The sequence below is a fragment of the Triticum aestivum genome, chromosome 4B (assembly GCF_018294505.1).
Source record: "Triticum aestivum cultivar Chinese Spring chromosome 4B, IWGSC CS RefSeq v2.1, whole genome shotgun sequence".
In the NCBI taxonomy this organism is placed as follows: Eukaryota; Viridiplantae; Streptophyta; class Magnoliopsida; order Poales; family Poaceae; genus Triticum; species Triticum aestivum.
The window spans coordinates 341,297,393-341,313,196 of record NC_057804.1 but is presented as its reverse complement, the minus strand read 5'-3'; the positions used below and the strand labels follow the sequence as shown (position 1 = coordinate 341,313,196).

At 44.3% G+C, this 15,804-nt stretch overlaps 1 protein-coding gene across 7 annotated transcripts; it reads left to right on the top strand.

Annotated features, from left to right (window-relative positions):
• Positions 1 to 2,201: 2,201 nt before the first annotated feature.
• Positions 2,202 to 15,498, top strand: LOC123092127 (uncharacterized). Of its 7 annotated transcripts, XR_006444267.1 has the most exons (7): positions 2,202 to 5,784; positions 11,247 to 11,412; positions 12,133 to 12,221; positions 12,358 to 12,427; positions 12,537 to 12,686; positions 13,744 to 14,018; positions 15,072 to 15,498. XR_006444267.1 is itself a non-coding variant. In XM_044513808.1 (6 exons), the coding sequence occupies exons 1-6, from the start codon at positions 2,224 to 2,226 to the stop codon at positions 15,294 to 15,296; spliced, it is 879 nt and encodes a 292-aa protein (XP_044369743.1). In that variant the 5' UTR covers positions 2,202 to 2,223; the 3' UTR covers positions 15,297 to 15,498. The 7 variants fall into 7 exon arrangements, 5 of the variants coding, with proteins under 5 accessions (XP_044369743.1, XP_044369745.1, XP_044369746.1 ...); XR_006444268.1 differs by having other exon boundaries at positions 2,202 to 2,541; positions 12,358 to 12,686; XM_044513808.1 differs by lacking the exon at positions 13,744 to 14,018 and having other exon boundaries at positions 2,202 to 2,402.
• The last annotated feature ends 306 nt before the right edge of the window (positions 15,499 to 15,804 follow it).

Here is a 15,804-nt window from a genome sequence, read left to right as displayed (position 1 = left end):
CATCTCCGAAGAACATGACATATAGATGTAGTGGGACTTCATGGAACGTCTCCGAAGCCAAGCACAAATTTGACTGTTAAAAACAATAGTTATGCACAAAGTTGAACTGAACTTTTAACACCCGAATTGAAGCCATGAACAAACTTTAATAAATTTTTTATCTGTTCCCAGCAGCAGCAAGGGCAAGCCACGGTGCGAGACACATAGCTGCACATATATAAAAGCAGAGGACAGGAGGGCACGCTGGTCCTGTGGCGGCACCAAGCGAAGGTGCGTCACAATTTCCCATGTAGCATCGTATTTGCCACAGCCACCAGTAGACAAAGAAACAAATTGTATGAACTATGTACAAGTAGAACTACCAAAACTGTGCATTTGTAGTGCCAAAATGGGCTAAATCTATGTTTGTACATACAAGCTGTATACGAACACTAATTTTTGCAGAAACATTAGCTAGCTGATACACACATGAGGCACTGCACATATGGTATTCTGTCTTTGAAGTGAACATGAAGTGCAACCCATGTGCAACAAGTCAAGGTTCTGCTATAGGTAGCAGTAGCCTAGTCGTTGAGTACATCTGAACCCACAGTTGCGGTCATAACTGAACCTTTTAAACAACTATACTTGAACGCTCAGAGAAACAACAAGGTAAACTTCGATCAGATGTACTCACGCGCATGGGATGAGCAAAAGGTTGGGATCTAGCTGCGCGGTTAATTTCATTGTTCCAGCAGCGGAGAGTTCCAATTAGCTGCACATAGAAGAACGCCACATCCAAGAGACATCTGCAGAGCTTGGGAGTCTCAAGTTGCTGCTCACAGAAGAACAAAATTAAATTTTCCACCGCACAACAGAGCAAAAAAAATTATGATGAAGGTCAACATCATGAACTAAGAAGGTCATCTTTTGGTCTAAGGCCAAGGTGGGAAGGGGATGGCCGGAGATGCATCATGCACCTGACCTTCTCAACATCAGACCTTCATGTTCGGCCCTGTGACAATGGCTTTTTCAGTTTTCTTCTTAAAATGGAGCTATTTTTTCCTTTTCATTCAAACTTTGAACTTTTGTTAATTTTTTTTACATAATCATCAACATCAATATCTCTAAATTACAGGAGTGGAACCACTTGAACTTCTGTCCAAAACTTTTCTGGACTACAACCTAGACAATCAACAGCAGCGTCACATTACCCAACTTCTTCTACGACGAGGGAAAGTTTGAGGCTACGGCAGGGAGAGGAGGGTGGCCTCACCAGAGCAGTAGAGATAATTGGGAGTACCTCACCGGAGCATCGGAGAGCCATGGCGGCTTGCTCCCACTGGCCCTAGGTGGACGGCATCCTGTCGGGGAGGAGGGCCTCCAGCAGGTCTCCACGCAGAGGAGGGGACGAGATCCAGCAGCCCACCATGGATCCACCATCGGGGCTAGTGGAGGCAGAGTTGTCGGCCAGTGGAGGCGCTTTGGGTAGGCGGCGACGACGGCGTGTGGGGATCCTTTGGCGCAACAGCGGCGTGTGGGATACAGGGCCGTCCGGTAGCGCACGGGAATCCATGGCCCCGTGGCGCGCCGGGATCCTGGACCGGCGACGGCATCTGGGGTTCCAGGCCCCGGTGGCGGCGCGAGGATGCGCGTAGGATTTTGGGCGCTGCTGCGCCGATGAGAGGGTGAGGAGAAGGAAGAAGGAGAGCTTAGGCGTGCGGAGGCGGAGGTCCGGCGGTCGCCGGCGAAGGATGATGGGAGGTCGGTCGAGCTAGGGCGAGGTCGGCGGCGCGCCGGAAGGAGGCGACGTCGGTAGGGCGGGGCGAGGTCGGCGGCGCGCCGGAAGGAGGCGATGTCGGTAGGGCGGGGCGAGGTCGTCGGCGCGCCGGAAGGAGGCAGGTCGGTGGTGCTGGTTCCAGGAGGAGGCAGGGGAGGCCGCGCCAGAAGGTCGCGCGACGGCGAGATCTGGGAGATCGCCGCGGCAGCAGGGCATCAGGGGGAAGGGGGTCGGGTGGGAGAGTGGACAGTTCGTGGCCTGGTGTGTTGGTTTTTTTCTTTTTTTAGTTGTTGGTTTTGCAAGTTCAGGAATATCCGATCGCTCTCTATATAGAGCTGACCCTATCCAAATAACTATTCTGATCCCAGGATCAGAATAGTGTCACCTATATATATAGAGGACTATTCTAAAACAGATTCTATTATTCTCGATTCTATAGGAGTGATCGAACAGGTACTGAAAGAATGAAAAACGCAGCAGCCCACCTTCGGTCCATCGTCGTCCCCGCCCGGACCAAACCCTCGGCCGCCGCGCAATATCGACGGCGGTGCGCCTCATTTCATCGCTCCATGGCTCGTTGCTCACCTCGACGGTGTCGTGGACGCAGTGGTGCTACTGCATCGCCTCCTTCCCGTGCTTACAGGTTGGCCTCCTCCTTAGCCCCTTCTGTCCCGAGTAGGACAGCATCCTGCACAGATCGTTCACCGCCACTATCCCGGGCAGTTCACCATGGTCACCCTTGGCCATTCACCCCTGATCCCGACTTCCCTTCCATTCCTCAGGTACGTGCGCCACACCCAGTCCGCCCAATTCGGTCGTCTGCTATGTCGCTTAGCATTTCTTTATTGTCTATCGTCGAAATTTCGCTAGCGGTCTGGCTGGCGAGAGGCTGCTTGCTTTCAAGGCTTGTCTCTATGCTGCTGCTTGCTGAATTCCGAGGGCGATTAATGATCTCGGCAGGGGGAGAATTGGTGTTTTGTTTAGCCCAGTTCAGTTTAAGGAGGAGTGTGTATGTAGGAGATCTTCAGTGCTTTGTCTTGTATCACCATTCACGTGGGTGAAGCATAATCTAGTCTGTAAAAAGGTCAATTTTGCCGCCGCTGGTTGGATTTTGGGGCCTGCAACAGTTCACATCTAGATATTTTTCTCCATTTTTGCATTTTAGTTTTGCACCATCTCCGTTTGCCTGTGTATATATACCTAGATGTGCTAATAATCAGTTTGACTGTATCATTTCAACTAGTTAAAATTGTCTCAGTTCATCTATTTAAATTGTCTTAGTTCCACTATATTTATTGTGCCAAAAAAGTAAAAATATTAGTTAATCATGCTTCCATTTCCTACAAACAAAAAATGATCTCTGAAGATTATGTCTTTCACTTTCCCCTCGCCTCCCGGGTCGCACGCGCGTGCGGCTCCGGAGGCTCCCCCAACCCTAGAACAGCCAAGCCTCAGATCGCCTCCCCCGGCCCCTATCGGTGGCGGCCGCGCCCGGCTGCCGAAGGCGTCGGGTGCGGGCGGTGCCCCCCAACGGATCCCCTTAGCGCGGAGCGGGACGTCTCCGGGGCGGCCATGGTGGTGGGGTGGCCGGCGGCCTGATTCGCGACTATGATCGTCGGCGCACGGCGGAGAGCGCGATGGAGAGGCGGGTCCAGGCGAGCTGCTGCAGAGTGGTGGAGGTTGGTGGTGCGCGGGCGCTGATGGTGGCGGTGGCGCCGAGGAGGCCCAGCCAGGAAGGAGATCCTGCGGGCAGCGAGCGGCCGGCTGCCTCCTCATGAGGGGCTTGCGGTGGTGCTCTCGGAGGCGCGGGCGCTGGATTGTGGATGGAGGTGCGGGCCGGATCTGAATCATCTCAGATTCGATCTGGGTCTTTGGTGTTGTCTCTATCGCCTGGCAGTCCCTGGTGCGGGTGAAGGCCGACATGGTGGAGTAGGCCCTTGCACGGCATGGCAGGATGCGGCGGCTCCTCGTCTGGATTGTTGGTGGCGTGTTCTCTCGGCAGTGCTGGTGTTGGAGGATCTCGACTGTGCAACTTCGTCGGTAATTTGCTGCGGTGACGGCAGTGCGAGGATTCATGGACAGTGCCTCCCCAAACCTTGAGGTGTGGAGATGAGTGACATTACGGATGAAAATCCTGTCCAGTTCTAGCCGGGCAGGCGGCAATGGCACCTGCGGGTGTTGTTCCCCTCCCTGGAGGCGTCGCCGAGTGTGTCGCTATTTTCCTTGTCTTCTTGGTGTTGGCCATTGTCTCCGGGCGAAAGCCTTGATTCGGTGTGGGATCGGCATGATGGCAGCGTCTTCGATGTCGTCTCTCTGTTGAGAGCATTGTGCCAAGAGACATGGTTTGGAGGTACTATGTTGCGCTCCATCGGTGTTCGCCGCTGCCCTAGTTCGTTCTCTCTGGCGCAATGTATGGTCGTCGGTGGTGAATCCAAGACGGTGCCTTTCTCAGGTCGGATCGAGTCCTGCCATCCTGTTGCCACCTCCTTTAGGCATCAAGGGGGGATGGTGCGGTGTCGAGGGAAGCTTGGCGAGAGCTGCTGTTCTTTGGAGGTGACTGACGTCGGTCGAGACGCGGCGAGGTTTCGAATTAAGGTAGGGCCTTTTGCGTCGTAGTTGTGTTGTCGTTGCTGGCTGTCCTTGGACTAGCCGGTTGTGGAGTGGGTGCTACGCTCGTTGTTCGCAGCGAGTGGTAATCATTTTGTACTTGCAATTCTCTTCTTCTATAAAGCTATGGTACGTAATTTGCGTACTCTCAAAAAAAAGATTATATCTTTCCCTTGCATAACAACACATGGAATTACTTCTACAGACCCGGCTAGTGTGAGCGACAAAATGAAAATCACACTACATAAGGAAAATAATTCTACACCGTGTATCAACCCCCAAGCCACTCACATTTGTTAAAGCTGGACTTTTGTCGCATAAACAACAATATCAGGCATTCAGGATGTTGTCCATCATCCTTAAAAAGTGAGTTTATTCCTTACATATATGTACTAGTGACACTACTCTTGCATAAAATTTCTCCTTTTGCAAAAAGTAGTTTGTGCAAAAAGAAGCAAAAGTCATGTTTACCTGGTCTGCAAAAATGATGCTTGCTAGGTGTTTGTTCTAATGCCTATGTGAACAGAACACTTTTATTTCTTGTTTTCTTTATACTGAGAAGAAACCTTGTGAAGGTTTAGGGAAACAGAAGGGCTCACCAACAAAACCCACTAAAAAAGTTTAGAATAATATTGGGGAGGATCAAGTGCAAGAATACAAAAAGTTCAGAGTTGAGATAGCGGAATAGTTCATAGGCCTCTCCCGTTCACAAACGCATGCCACTGGCCACTTGAGATGTGCTGCCACCATCGCCCATCTAAAATCACAGTGACTATCAAGTTTCTTTGTCAAAAGCTTGCATCGATGGCTAACTCCGTACTATTATTTTACCTACTATTATGCTAATGTTGTATTGGTGCTCTTGCTTATTAAGGCATGCATAAATAGTTAATCTTGAACTGGATGTGCTATTCTATGTTCGGTGACTGGAGCATTTCTTTAATGGATGTGTGCTTTGGCTGAGGACGTCAACGTTGTGTTGTTTTCATACTTTCGACAAAAAATATCTATAAGTTCAAAATGTATAACCCTATAAGTTCACTGAAAAACAAAAAACAAAGAAAATAGTGCATGAGCAAGTAGCCGCCCCTGGACGTCAGCGTTATGTTGTTTTTATACTTTCAGCTCACATTGTAGCTTTTTTCAGTTCAATGGATTCCAAAAAGGGAAAAACTATGGATGGGTGATGAATCAACTTCCTGTACTGTTGTGCCATCAGTATTGGACGAGCCCGACCACCGGCACCACCGCTTCCCGACCTCCTGCTTTCATCGCCATCTCCCGGTGGGGCTCTGCCGCCGGAGCACCCTGGCCGTTCACAGCCACCACTCCAGGTTGTTCAACGCCACCACCCCAGGTCGTTCATTGCCAGCAGCACCCTGGATCCCACCCCTCACCCTAGGAGTTCCAGTTATCGAGTGAGTTTCAGTCCAACTTGAGCTCCTTGCGATGATCATATAATTAACTTCAAAATTACTACATGGTCTATGTATTTTATAGCAAGTCCATATAGTACTACATGCGAAGTACAAAAATTACTGCTAGTGAGAGTTCGGTTAAATCCTGGTCAGTTCATCTCCTCAAAACATATTTACTTCTGCTATGCTCTGATCTTTCTCTTGAATTGTTGATGCTACATCCTCTCTCTCATGATGTGATGTTGTTGCTCTCTCGTAGCTAAAACATGGTCACAGAAACATCCTATAGCTGACCACAATCTGTAATTCTGAAACTACATGTTGTCCTGGTCCTTGATCATCTTGCAGGCTGACAAAAAAAAGTGCACTATCATTATGATCTTACTTTGACAATTATAACATGGATGATGGATGCAGTAGCAAACTAGATGAAAGTAAACACCAAGTGTACAGCAACCGAAACTAAACCTCGGTTTATTGTTACTTAAACGCATTTGTTCTCTGAACTTAAACACAAACATATTCTTGCACTGCGTGTAGGAAGCTGTCGAGGATGTCACCCCACTCCTATGGCTTCACCCCTTCTCAACAGACCAAGCTACTTCATTTTTTGTATCAAATTCTAGAACTTTCACATATCTGTACTGCTGCTGCTCCGCACTCGTATTTGCTATTTCTTCTTATGTGTGCACTAAACTTCTAATACTGTTCGCGATCAAGCTTCTAGTTTTTGCTCTATTATGTGCTTCACTTCTACAAAAAAAGGTTGGGATATGTAAATAGGATAAAGACATTTGCTTGCTTTCCAGAAATGAAATGGTTGGACATGTATCGACGATGTAAATAAAGCTCTTGTCTTGTATTGTTTGAAAATAAAATCACACAAGTACATGGTGGAAATTGCTACCAGTTCGAAGAAAAAAGAAACAAAGTTCAAAAAGAAAAATTATGAGTTCACCTTCCATAAAGTTTGTAAGTACAGAGATATCACCTTGATGTAGTATGTAACTATGTATTACAAATTTGCAATTGAGGAATGGGTGTGTGTTGTAGTCTCTGCCTACAGAGTCGATATGTGTTTTTGTAGTGCTAGTAGTTGTGGTCATTTTTTCATGATATATTTGTGTCTTTGCAGTGTCAGTACTTATAAGAAAAAAAGTTCAATTTTGGAAAACTATGACAATTCAAGTGCATAAAAAACATAACTCCTTTCTGCAAAAACAATAGTAGACGCAAAAAGGGTTCAGTTTTGAGAAAATTATCCCTCGGCTAAGTTCGAAGGTGTTATCCCGTGAAGCTCAGCTGTTCAGTTCATGTCCAGGTTGCCGGGTTTCAAAAACAGCGATATGAACTCTAGCAGTCAGGCCCATCAAATTTGCAGGTAGGAGGTCTCCACGTTCCACCGTGTCCAGTTCTAACCCGGCACTCTAAGTACACTACACTCTGTACATATCATAGTTGTACTGCTGACTGATGTAGTCAGCAGCATTATTAGTTGGAAACTTAAATTCAATTCAATTTCAGGTTTTGAATTAGCCTTGAGATTATACAGATGCACCTCAAGTTCAGATTTTGTTCTCTTATCTTGGTTCCATATCTTTTGGTGCATATTTTTGTCTGTATAAAACTTATATGTTACATTTTCTTGAGAAAAATGGATGCAACATTCACAACCGTTTTGGATAACTAAGTAGAACTAATATAGATTCAACCAATATAGATTCAACAGAAACACAAGGCATGGCAGTTGATAATATTATTATACCTAGTCTTTTCCACACAGTAGAATGATTGTCGAGTAGCATAGACAAAACATTCGTGGGTACAAAATTTTCAATATTCATATTACATAGAAGATGTAAAAGTAGGTTAAACCATCAACGTTGTTTAAACATTCTAATAAATCTGAATTTTAGCCTCTTACGAATTAATACCAACCTTGAAATTGTGCTAACCCAGAATAAGAAAACTTTGCTATTTGCTAACTTGAAGCAGTGCAAGATCTGAATCATTTTCTTGCCTTTGGCAAAACTTAGACACAAAAGAAACTCAGTTCTGTAATAACCATTTTCACATCCGCAAAAAATACCAATTCCAAGCATGCACATGTAGGCCAAAGGGAAGATATCAAATACAAGGTCTCAAAGATTTGCAAACGTGCAATAATGAATATTAGTATCCCATTTTTACCTTGGTATACATAAATTTATTCACACAATTTGCATATAAATGCAAACTATCTAATCACTGGGAATGAGGGTGGGCCGAGTACACGTTCCTCAATCTAAATAGGAAACAATCAGAACCATGAGCAATCTCCAAGCACGCAGCGTTGCTCCTCCACACTCTAGAACTTACCCCTACTTGTGCTCCAAAATGTTCTTCAACCTGCCGTTGCGAGTTCTCAATGAAATTATTCCTACAATGGACTGAAACGCACAACCTGAAGCAAACACATGTGTGATATGGCTAGTTGCCAACTGAATTCATTCTGCACACCTTTATTCGTAGTGATCATAAAAAAAGAACATCTCTTCAAGCTGACATGGTCCAAACCGAAAAGGAGAAAGTATTGACGGGGACTGACTTTAAAAGGCAAACAGAGCACCTTACCGAAATAAACACTATCAAGTGACACCTTACTAAATACAAAATGCTTAAGGTAGTGAAATGAATAATACCTCAAGTGTTCTTTTCCTTGTCAATCTCACATATCGCTTGGTCCCTACAGAGGGGAAATACCATAGGTCCATATCATCATACTTCATCATACAACAAAAGAACCATCTACGGATTAAGCTATAGTTTTGATAACAACAACTCAAAAGAACCAAACACCTTGTAAAGCAAAGAGTTTTTTTTACAGTGAAAAGCAAACAAACATCACTCTGCAATGAGAACTACAACTATCCATTTCAATTAAGACCTTTGTAGTGTACCATTTTATCTCGCTACAAAAAAAGTGCACCAATTGAAGGCACCTAATCCAAACAAGAAACTGAAAACATTCTGCACTTTTACATATTTATACACGATTCTTTTAACATCAAGAATATAACTAAATGCAGAATATGCAGAGTAATAGTCTTCAAGATCTACATGCAGAAATATTATGCTATATACACAATCTATTTTGTATTTTCATAATACTGTCAAGAGATGGACTGTACAGAAGTATCGCTAGCAACACTTCCCTAATGAAATCATAAATTAGTAGGATCCCTTACCAATCATAATTGATGAAAAGCAATACAAAGAAATATACATCAATTGGGGGCCTAGAATAGCCAAATGCACGTCTAAAGTGCTGTATTACAGAAATCTGCAAAATAAAAACCATGTTGTTTACCTGACTTGAGTTAATCTTCTATATCCTCATAATTGTAAAGACAGCTGGAACAACATGGAGAAACGACTTCATTATATATTCTTAATAGTAAATTAAGCACCAGATATAACAATGTAAACATTAATCCATGTTGTTTATCTGATTCGAGCAAATCTTTCTATCAACCCTATATCTAGAGATTGTAGTACTGCGGGAACAGCATGTACAAAAGCTATGATACATTTAGTACAGAAGATATGTAACCTGGTCGATTGTTGCCTTGTTGGGGACATGAGTATAATATATAACTGACTAATTATGTGTTGAATGATTGTATTCTGATATGCTTAAGGGCTAACATGCATATCTCTGACATACTTCCTTTTCTAGTCCATCATCAAGTTCAACTTCCTGCAAAAAGGAGTTGAGTTTGGAAAAGCAGCTAGATATTTAATTTGAACGAAGAGAAGATATCAACAAGGCTACAAAAATGAATAAATCAATTTGACAGATTAGAAGGAGCAGAAGGAGTGATCTCACATTGTTGCCAAAATCATTGTTGAATCCATCAGCAGCATCTTGCGCTCCCCCCTTGCTATCACCATCTCCTTGAGAGAAAGAAGACCATAACCTGAAGGGAAAGTCCATCCCTTGAATGACGGCCCCACCCCACAAAGAAAACTTTCCACAATTATGAATCACACCAGAAGCACATTAGTTCCTCTATTGAACAGTAATATCATAAGAACATTCCGATCTGGGTCACTTGTTGTACATTATGGTCAGACTACAATTATGACAAGATGATGAATAACGTGTAACAAAATTCTCTCTTGAATAAACAGGATGAAAATAGGTTGTGTGTGTGTATGCTGCTGTATGGTCCGTTACGGAGGAGGACGATGACAGCTTTGGCGGGGTCGGTGGCGACAACATGTAAAAAGGGAAAAATATATCAAATTCAGATATAAGATGCACTTTGCATTGCAATAACAAAGAGTTTTTTCTGCTATCCCCATCTGCATGTGATTTAAAATGTCAGGGTTATATATCAACATATGTACAGATTGCCCGTCTTCAGTAGCAGTTGACAAGAGGCGTACCACATCAGCGATGATGATGTCAATTTCTTTGACGAAGTTCTCCCGTCTATTCTCGTACTCGGCAGCGGTCTGAAACAAACAGAGCAGGAACAAAAAAGGGTCAGACAAATTAAAACGCGATTTCATTTTTTTCTTCTGAAAATCAAAGGAGGATAAGATAAGAATAAGTTGAAATCATTCATGATTCAACCATGTCGATCCCACGGACCTTGGCGATCATGCCGACGCCCATCTCCATGGCAAGCTTGGCGAGGAAGAGGTCGTTGGCGAGGAGGCGCTCCCTGAAACCTCGGAAGCCCGGCAGCCAATGGAGCAGTGGCGAGCGCTCCATCTCCGCGAAGCGCTGCACGATGTTGTCCGTGACGCGGCCGCCCTCCATGGCTGCGGTGAGGTCCGCCGGCAGGCTGGAGAGCTTCCTCTTGCCTGCGCCAGCACGAACAGCGCCTCCCCCCGGTGAACGCCCCACTCGCCACCGTCGTCCCCTGTTTCATCATCCCCGCCGTCGCTGCCGTTGTTGCCACCGCCGCCGTCGTTGCCGTTGTTGCTGGGGAGGGCGAGGGGGAGGAGGGTGGGGAGGCGGGGGCGGGGAATGGCAAGGCGGAGACGGAGCGGGAGTGAGCGGAGGAGGGAGAGGCGGGAGGCGGGAGGAGGAGGGGGCGAGAGGTCGTGCGGGAGGAGGATAGGAGCAACCGACGCGAGAGCGTGGATTTATTTTTTCTTCGAGCCTGGGGACGGATGACGGGGGTCGATCGTGGGATTAGTGGGCCGAGCTAACCGTGGTTTGACGTTAAACATTTGGATGATTTGGATTGTTAGATGCTTTGATTGAATGGTTGAGATGAATTGGTTCTTCGTCCTCGCTTTTATAGGGATAGTAGATGACTAATACTCAGAGCAAGTGTTCTATAAATGTTAGTATGATTTTATTAATGGATAAAGACATGAAATCATATCTTACTTCAAGTTTGAGCACGTGATTATTTTGTATCTTTACTGTTTCTAATAGCAAGTTCTGCAATTGATCCGTCCAGATGGGAGAAGGAAATCAGTCCAACAGGCGCATCTAAAGTGACATGTCATGCACCGCCCACTCGTCCTCAAGTTGCTCGTTGTGTCGTGTCGGCTTGCCATCAACCACAGTTGTGGCTCAACCCCCACAATGAGCTGGCTAATTGGTTGCTGCTCCTGCGTGCTGCAGTACGCCGCCGAGCTGGTCACATTTATATTTTTGTTTTATGTTCATTTGTGTTCTTGTTGTCAGCTCACCTGCAAATTTGTTATCGTTGTTAGTTCATGTGTGTTCTTGTTGTCAGGTCTTATGCAAGTTTGTTATCAGTTCATGTGTATTGTGTTTCTTTTGTGGCTTCATTAGTACATATCCACCTATAGCCCGTTCAATGATGTAAGCCACACAAGTTCGAAAAGAATTGTTCCAGGAAGTTCATGTCTTAAAACTAGATAAGTTCTTCATAAAAAAACTAGATAAGTTCGAAAAACAAACCATGACCAGTTCGAAAAAGAACCGCCCCTCACCCTAGGAGTTCAGTTATCCAATGAGTTTCAGTCCAACTAGAGGTCCTTGAGATGATGGTATAGTTGAGTTCAGTCATTAACATGTCATTAAGGTTTGCATGGAATAAAAAAGAGAATTGTTTGTGGCAATCAGTTGCTTAAGTTGTTTCTCTTATGCCAAATGCAGTCATTCTTTGTTTGGATGTTACTACCTATACACATGTAAACCCAGCTATTAGAGTAAATAAAGGATACAATTTGCTGTTTTGGAAGTGTTTTATAGCTTGCTCACCAAATATATAAGGGGTCAATCAAGATACGTGCTACAGATTACTAATTTGTTGTATTCTGAATATACCTTCTTTGCCTATGATGCGAATGTTGCTGATGAACATCTTTGTGCAGAAAAAGCTAAAAAAAGTCACTTTTCTAGTTTCAAAATTTGAGATGATGATTCAGTTCAGAAAAATGGATATTTGCCAAAAACAATTAAGGTAATTGCTCGATGTTAGCTTTAACTCTATCCTGCTAGTCTGTTGTGGTGCTAGTGGCCTTGTGCTCAATTAAAGCAATTTGGAGCAACTTGTCGCTCTAAATCTAACTCTGCATTTTGTGTGTGTTCATATTCAGAAGTTCAGGTCATCCCTACAACAGCGTCGAGCTCGCACTCCACGACCGCTGGCGCCCCCAACCTAACGCCGTTCGTGACCCTCCACTACACTCCTCTGCTGGAGGAGCATGTCAATTTGTGTGGAGCATAACGGTTTGTTAGTTTCGATAGTTTGTCAATTCACCGGTGGGATCCGCAGGTCAGACCCTCATTCTCTGGCCACCGCGCTGCCTGGATCCAACGAGGCTGCGTCGCACCGGCCTCGGATCCACCTGCCTCCATGCCATCACCTGCCTGCGTCAGCCCCGGCCCCGGATCCCCCTCCAACACAATTCGTGCCATGGACAAGGTCAGCTCAACTTGTGCACTTACTACAACGATTGCCACTAAACTCTGAACTCTGATTATTGCTACTGATTTCATGTACTGCCCTCCATGAAATAACCTAACAAAAGAATACTTGATATTGTGCACTAAGCTGAACAAGTGTTGTCAGTACATGTTTTTTTGTAAAAAATATCGTCAATTAATTAAAAAGGCAAAACACAAAATAGAAATTGTTCTCTTTTCTATACTAAACTCAAATATTAGTTCAGTATGTATTCTATCATCAGTTCAAAGAGAAGAAATTCTTTTTTCTTCGATGTGTATTCTATCGTCAGTTTGGTGTGTATTTTTGTTCTTTGTTCTCTAGTACACAGAGAAGAAAATATCGTTAGTGCATGAAAAGAGAATTTCTATACTAAACTCAGTATTAGTTCGTTGTGTGTTCTATTGTCAGTTTGGTGTGTAAATTTATTCATTCTCATGATTGTATAAAACCGCATGCACTCTCTGTACAACTAAGTTCAGTCAAAAAGGTTCATTTTGTAAAGTGAGTATACCTGGCACATGGGACATGCGCGAGGATCCCTCAGTTCATGAACATGATTGACTGACTGGCACCTCACTTCTCCAACACATGCACACATACTGTTTTGAGGGAAAAATGGTTTGAATTAAAAACGTTGACCAGTACGAATTAAAAACAATGATCAGTTCAAAATAAAAGAAATGATTAGTTTGAAATAAAAGAAATGATTAGTTCAAATTAAAAAATGCCACCACATCGTAACACTGGCACACGGTCTCCGTCTTCGCAGTGTGGCGTCGTCCATGGTGGCCTGCGCCCCAACCGTGGCCACCCGTCCTCAAACGCCCTCACCGATGCCTTCAGTTCAATCCACCTCCCATTTCTAAAAATCGATTCCTTCAGTTCCACCGTACCTAGAAAATCAGTTCAATCCATCTCTATATTTTTGAAAACACGTACACCCTGATTTCCATCTAGGAGAACAACCATTTTCTGGAGGATTTTTTTTCAGTAGTGTCCTATTTTTGCTGTTGATGCTATCTAATTTCAGTAGTGTCTTGTTTTGTTGTGGATCCCGTCCTCGGCATTCACGAGCGCGAGCACCCCGTGTTCGGCGGCGAGATGAAGGCCACCCGTGATGCCCAGAACAAGAACGACCACCTACAGTTCCCAGTGGTCGCCTTAGCCACCCTCGGCCACGAGCTCGTCCACCATGGTTACTTGCAGCTGTCCAAGTGGAGCGCGGACATCAGTCCAAGTAGAATCGCGGCTACCATCTTCACCAAGCACTGCACAACCGTCCAAGTCGAGCACACACAACAGTCCAAGGTGATGCATCATCACTGATGGATTCAGCCTCTTTTTATTAGTTTGAATTCTGCAAGTCTCAATTCTATGGAAGCTTGCCGATGATGCGGCCAACATGCTTACATCAGTTCAATCGCAGAAAGAGAACAAGTCCGTGAGATGGTCATATAATTAAGTTCAAATTACTACTTGGTCCATGTGTTTAACTCCAAAGTCCATGTATTACTACATGACAAGTACAAAAATTGCTCTGCAGACATATATGTTACGATGTGTCGGAAAAGTTCAATTCATCCATGCACTTCAGTTCAAAACAGAATAGAATACAAAACTATCAACTTATCCTCCGACATCCGATGATGCTCCCCCACCACCACTCTGCCTTCTCCCCAATGGTGCTACACCGCCACCGTGTACAGGAAGTTCGCTACCACCACCCTGTCCGTTCAATGTTGCCGCCGTGGGCGCATCCCACTCCAACACCATTGCTTATGCTTCAGCAGCAAACAGTGTAGCCTGCTAGAGGAGTTGCGGGGTCGAGGACCTCCAACTCAACAGTACAACTTCTTGCTCTGTGGCAGGTCGCTCAAGGAGCTGCCTGCCGACCACTCCTTGCTACAAGCTGCTACACCTACGACTGTCCGGCACAGCCGCTGCTGATGCATGCCCTCTACTATGCGGCTACCAATTGTTGCTATTGTTACCTCTATTTTCTATCTGAAGTTCAGTTCTAGTGCAGTGATAGAGAATGTTGAACATTTTGTCATGTTGAATAATAATACCGCTGAGCACCCTACAATTTTTTTTGCTTGAGTGCGATTTACAGCCAGTTATGCCTTCCTGTCATGCTGCACACGCGAACTAAAAAACTGTAGAAATGAGAATTTAGTAATGTTTTGGAGAGCATAATTTCCCAAGTGGCAAATTTGATCTGTACCTGTAAATACATGATTAATATTTTAGGATGTGTGGTTCCAGTAAGTACATGAGTACTATTTAGCAAGTTTGATTGCTTCTCAAAACTGAAAAAGTCAGTGTGTACTGATGCATTCAAATTGTGTTGTGTTTTTTCAGGAAAAACTTTTGTCAGGTTTTTGGTGGCCAGGTATTATTGATATAGAGATGAATGACTATGCGCTTCGGTTGTTCTTCTGGAAAAGACAAGTTGCCATGCTTTACTTTATGAGCTTTCTAATTTGCATACTTCTAAGTTATTGCTTACTGCCACTAGTGAATTGCGCAAGTTCAATGGGTGTCATCGAGCATGTTCAGAAGTATGCCCTTCGTGCGGAAGTGTGATTGTTTTCAATATTTTGTATATTTCAATTGGCAGAGGCTTCATGCCATTTCGTGGAGCTTTATAAATGTACTGTAATTACACTTTTAAGGCCCTAAGAGTGCATTATATCATACATGTGTGGCCGTTCCGTATTTCTACTTCTTTACCTTTTTTGTATATTTCATTTGGCAGATGCTTCATGTGATCTTGTGGAGCTTTATAGATGTACCGTCATTTCACTTTTAAGGCACTACAAGATCATTATATCATACATGTGTGGCTGCTCAGTATGTACTACATGATCAGTTCTTGAAAAAAAGAACACATACATAGTTTGGTCAAAAACAATGATCAGTTTGATACTGTTCTCTCTTGCCTATTTTGGCTGATGTCTAGAACATCGTTGCAAAACAATGTTGAGTTAAAAAAAGCACAAATAATATTCTCTTTATGTAAAAAAATATCATTCAGTTCAACAATAATAAACCATGCAAGTTTAGGGACGATGATAATAGCAAAACGTACCAA

What these genes read in the sequence shown, in the direction of transcription:
- LOC123092127 (XM_044513807.1), top strand. Translation starts at nt 5,546, where the DNA reads ATGGGTGATGAATCAACTTCCTGTACTGTTGTGCCATCAGTATTGGAC. An exon ending in CTAGGAGTTCCAGTTATCGA is followed by an intron (nt 5,785 to 11,246) that starts GTGAGTTTCAGT and finishes TGATCCGTCCAG; the next exon opens with ATGGGAGAAGGAAATCAGTC. An exon ending in TGCTGCTCCTGCGTGCTGCA is followed by an intron (nt 11,413 to 12,132) that starts GTACGCCGCCGA and finishes ATCTTTGTGCAG; the next exon opens with AAAAAGCTAAAAAAAGTCAC.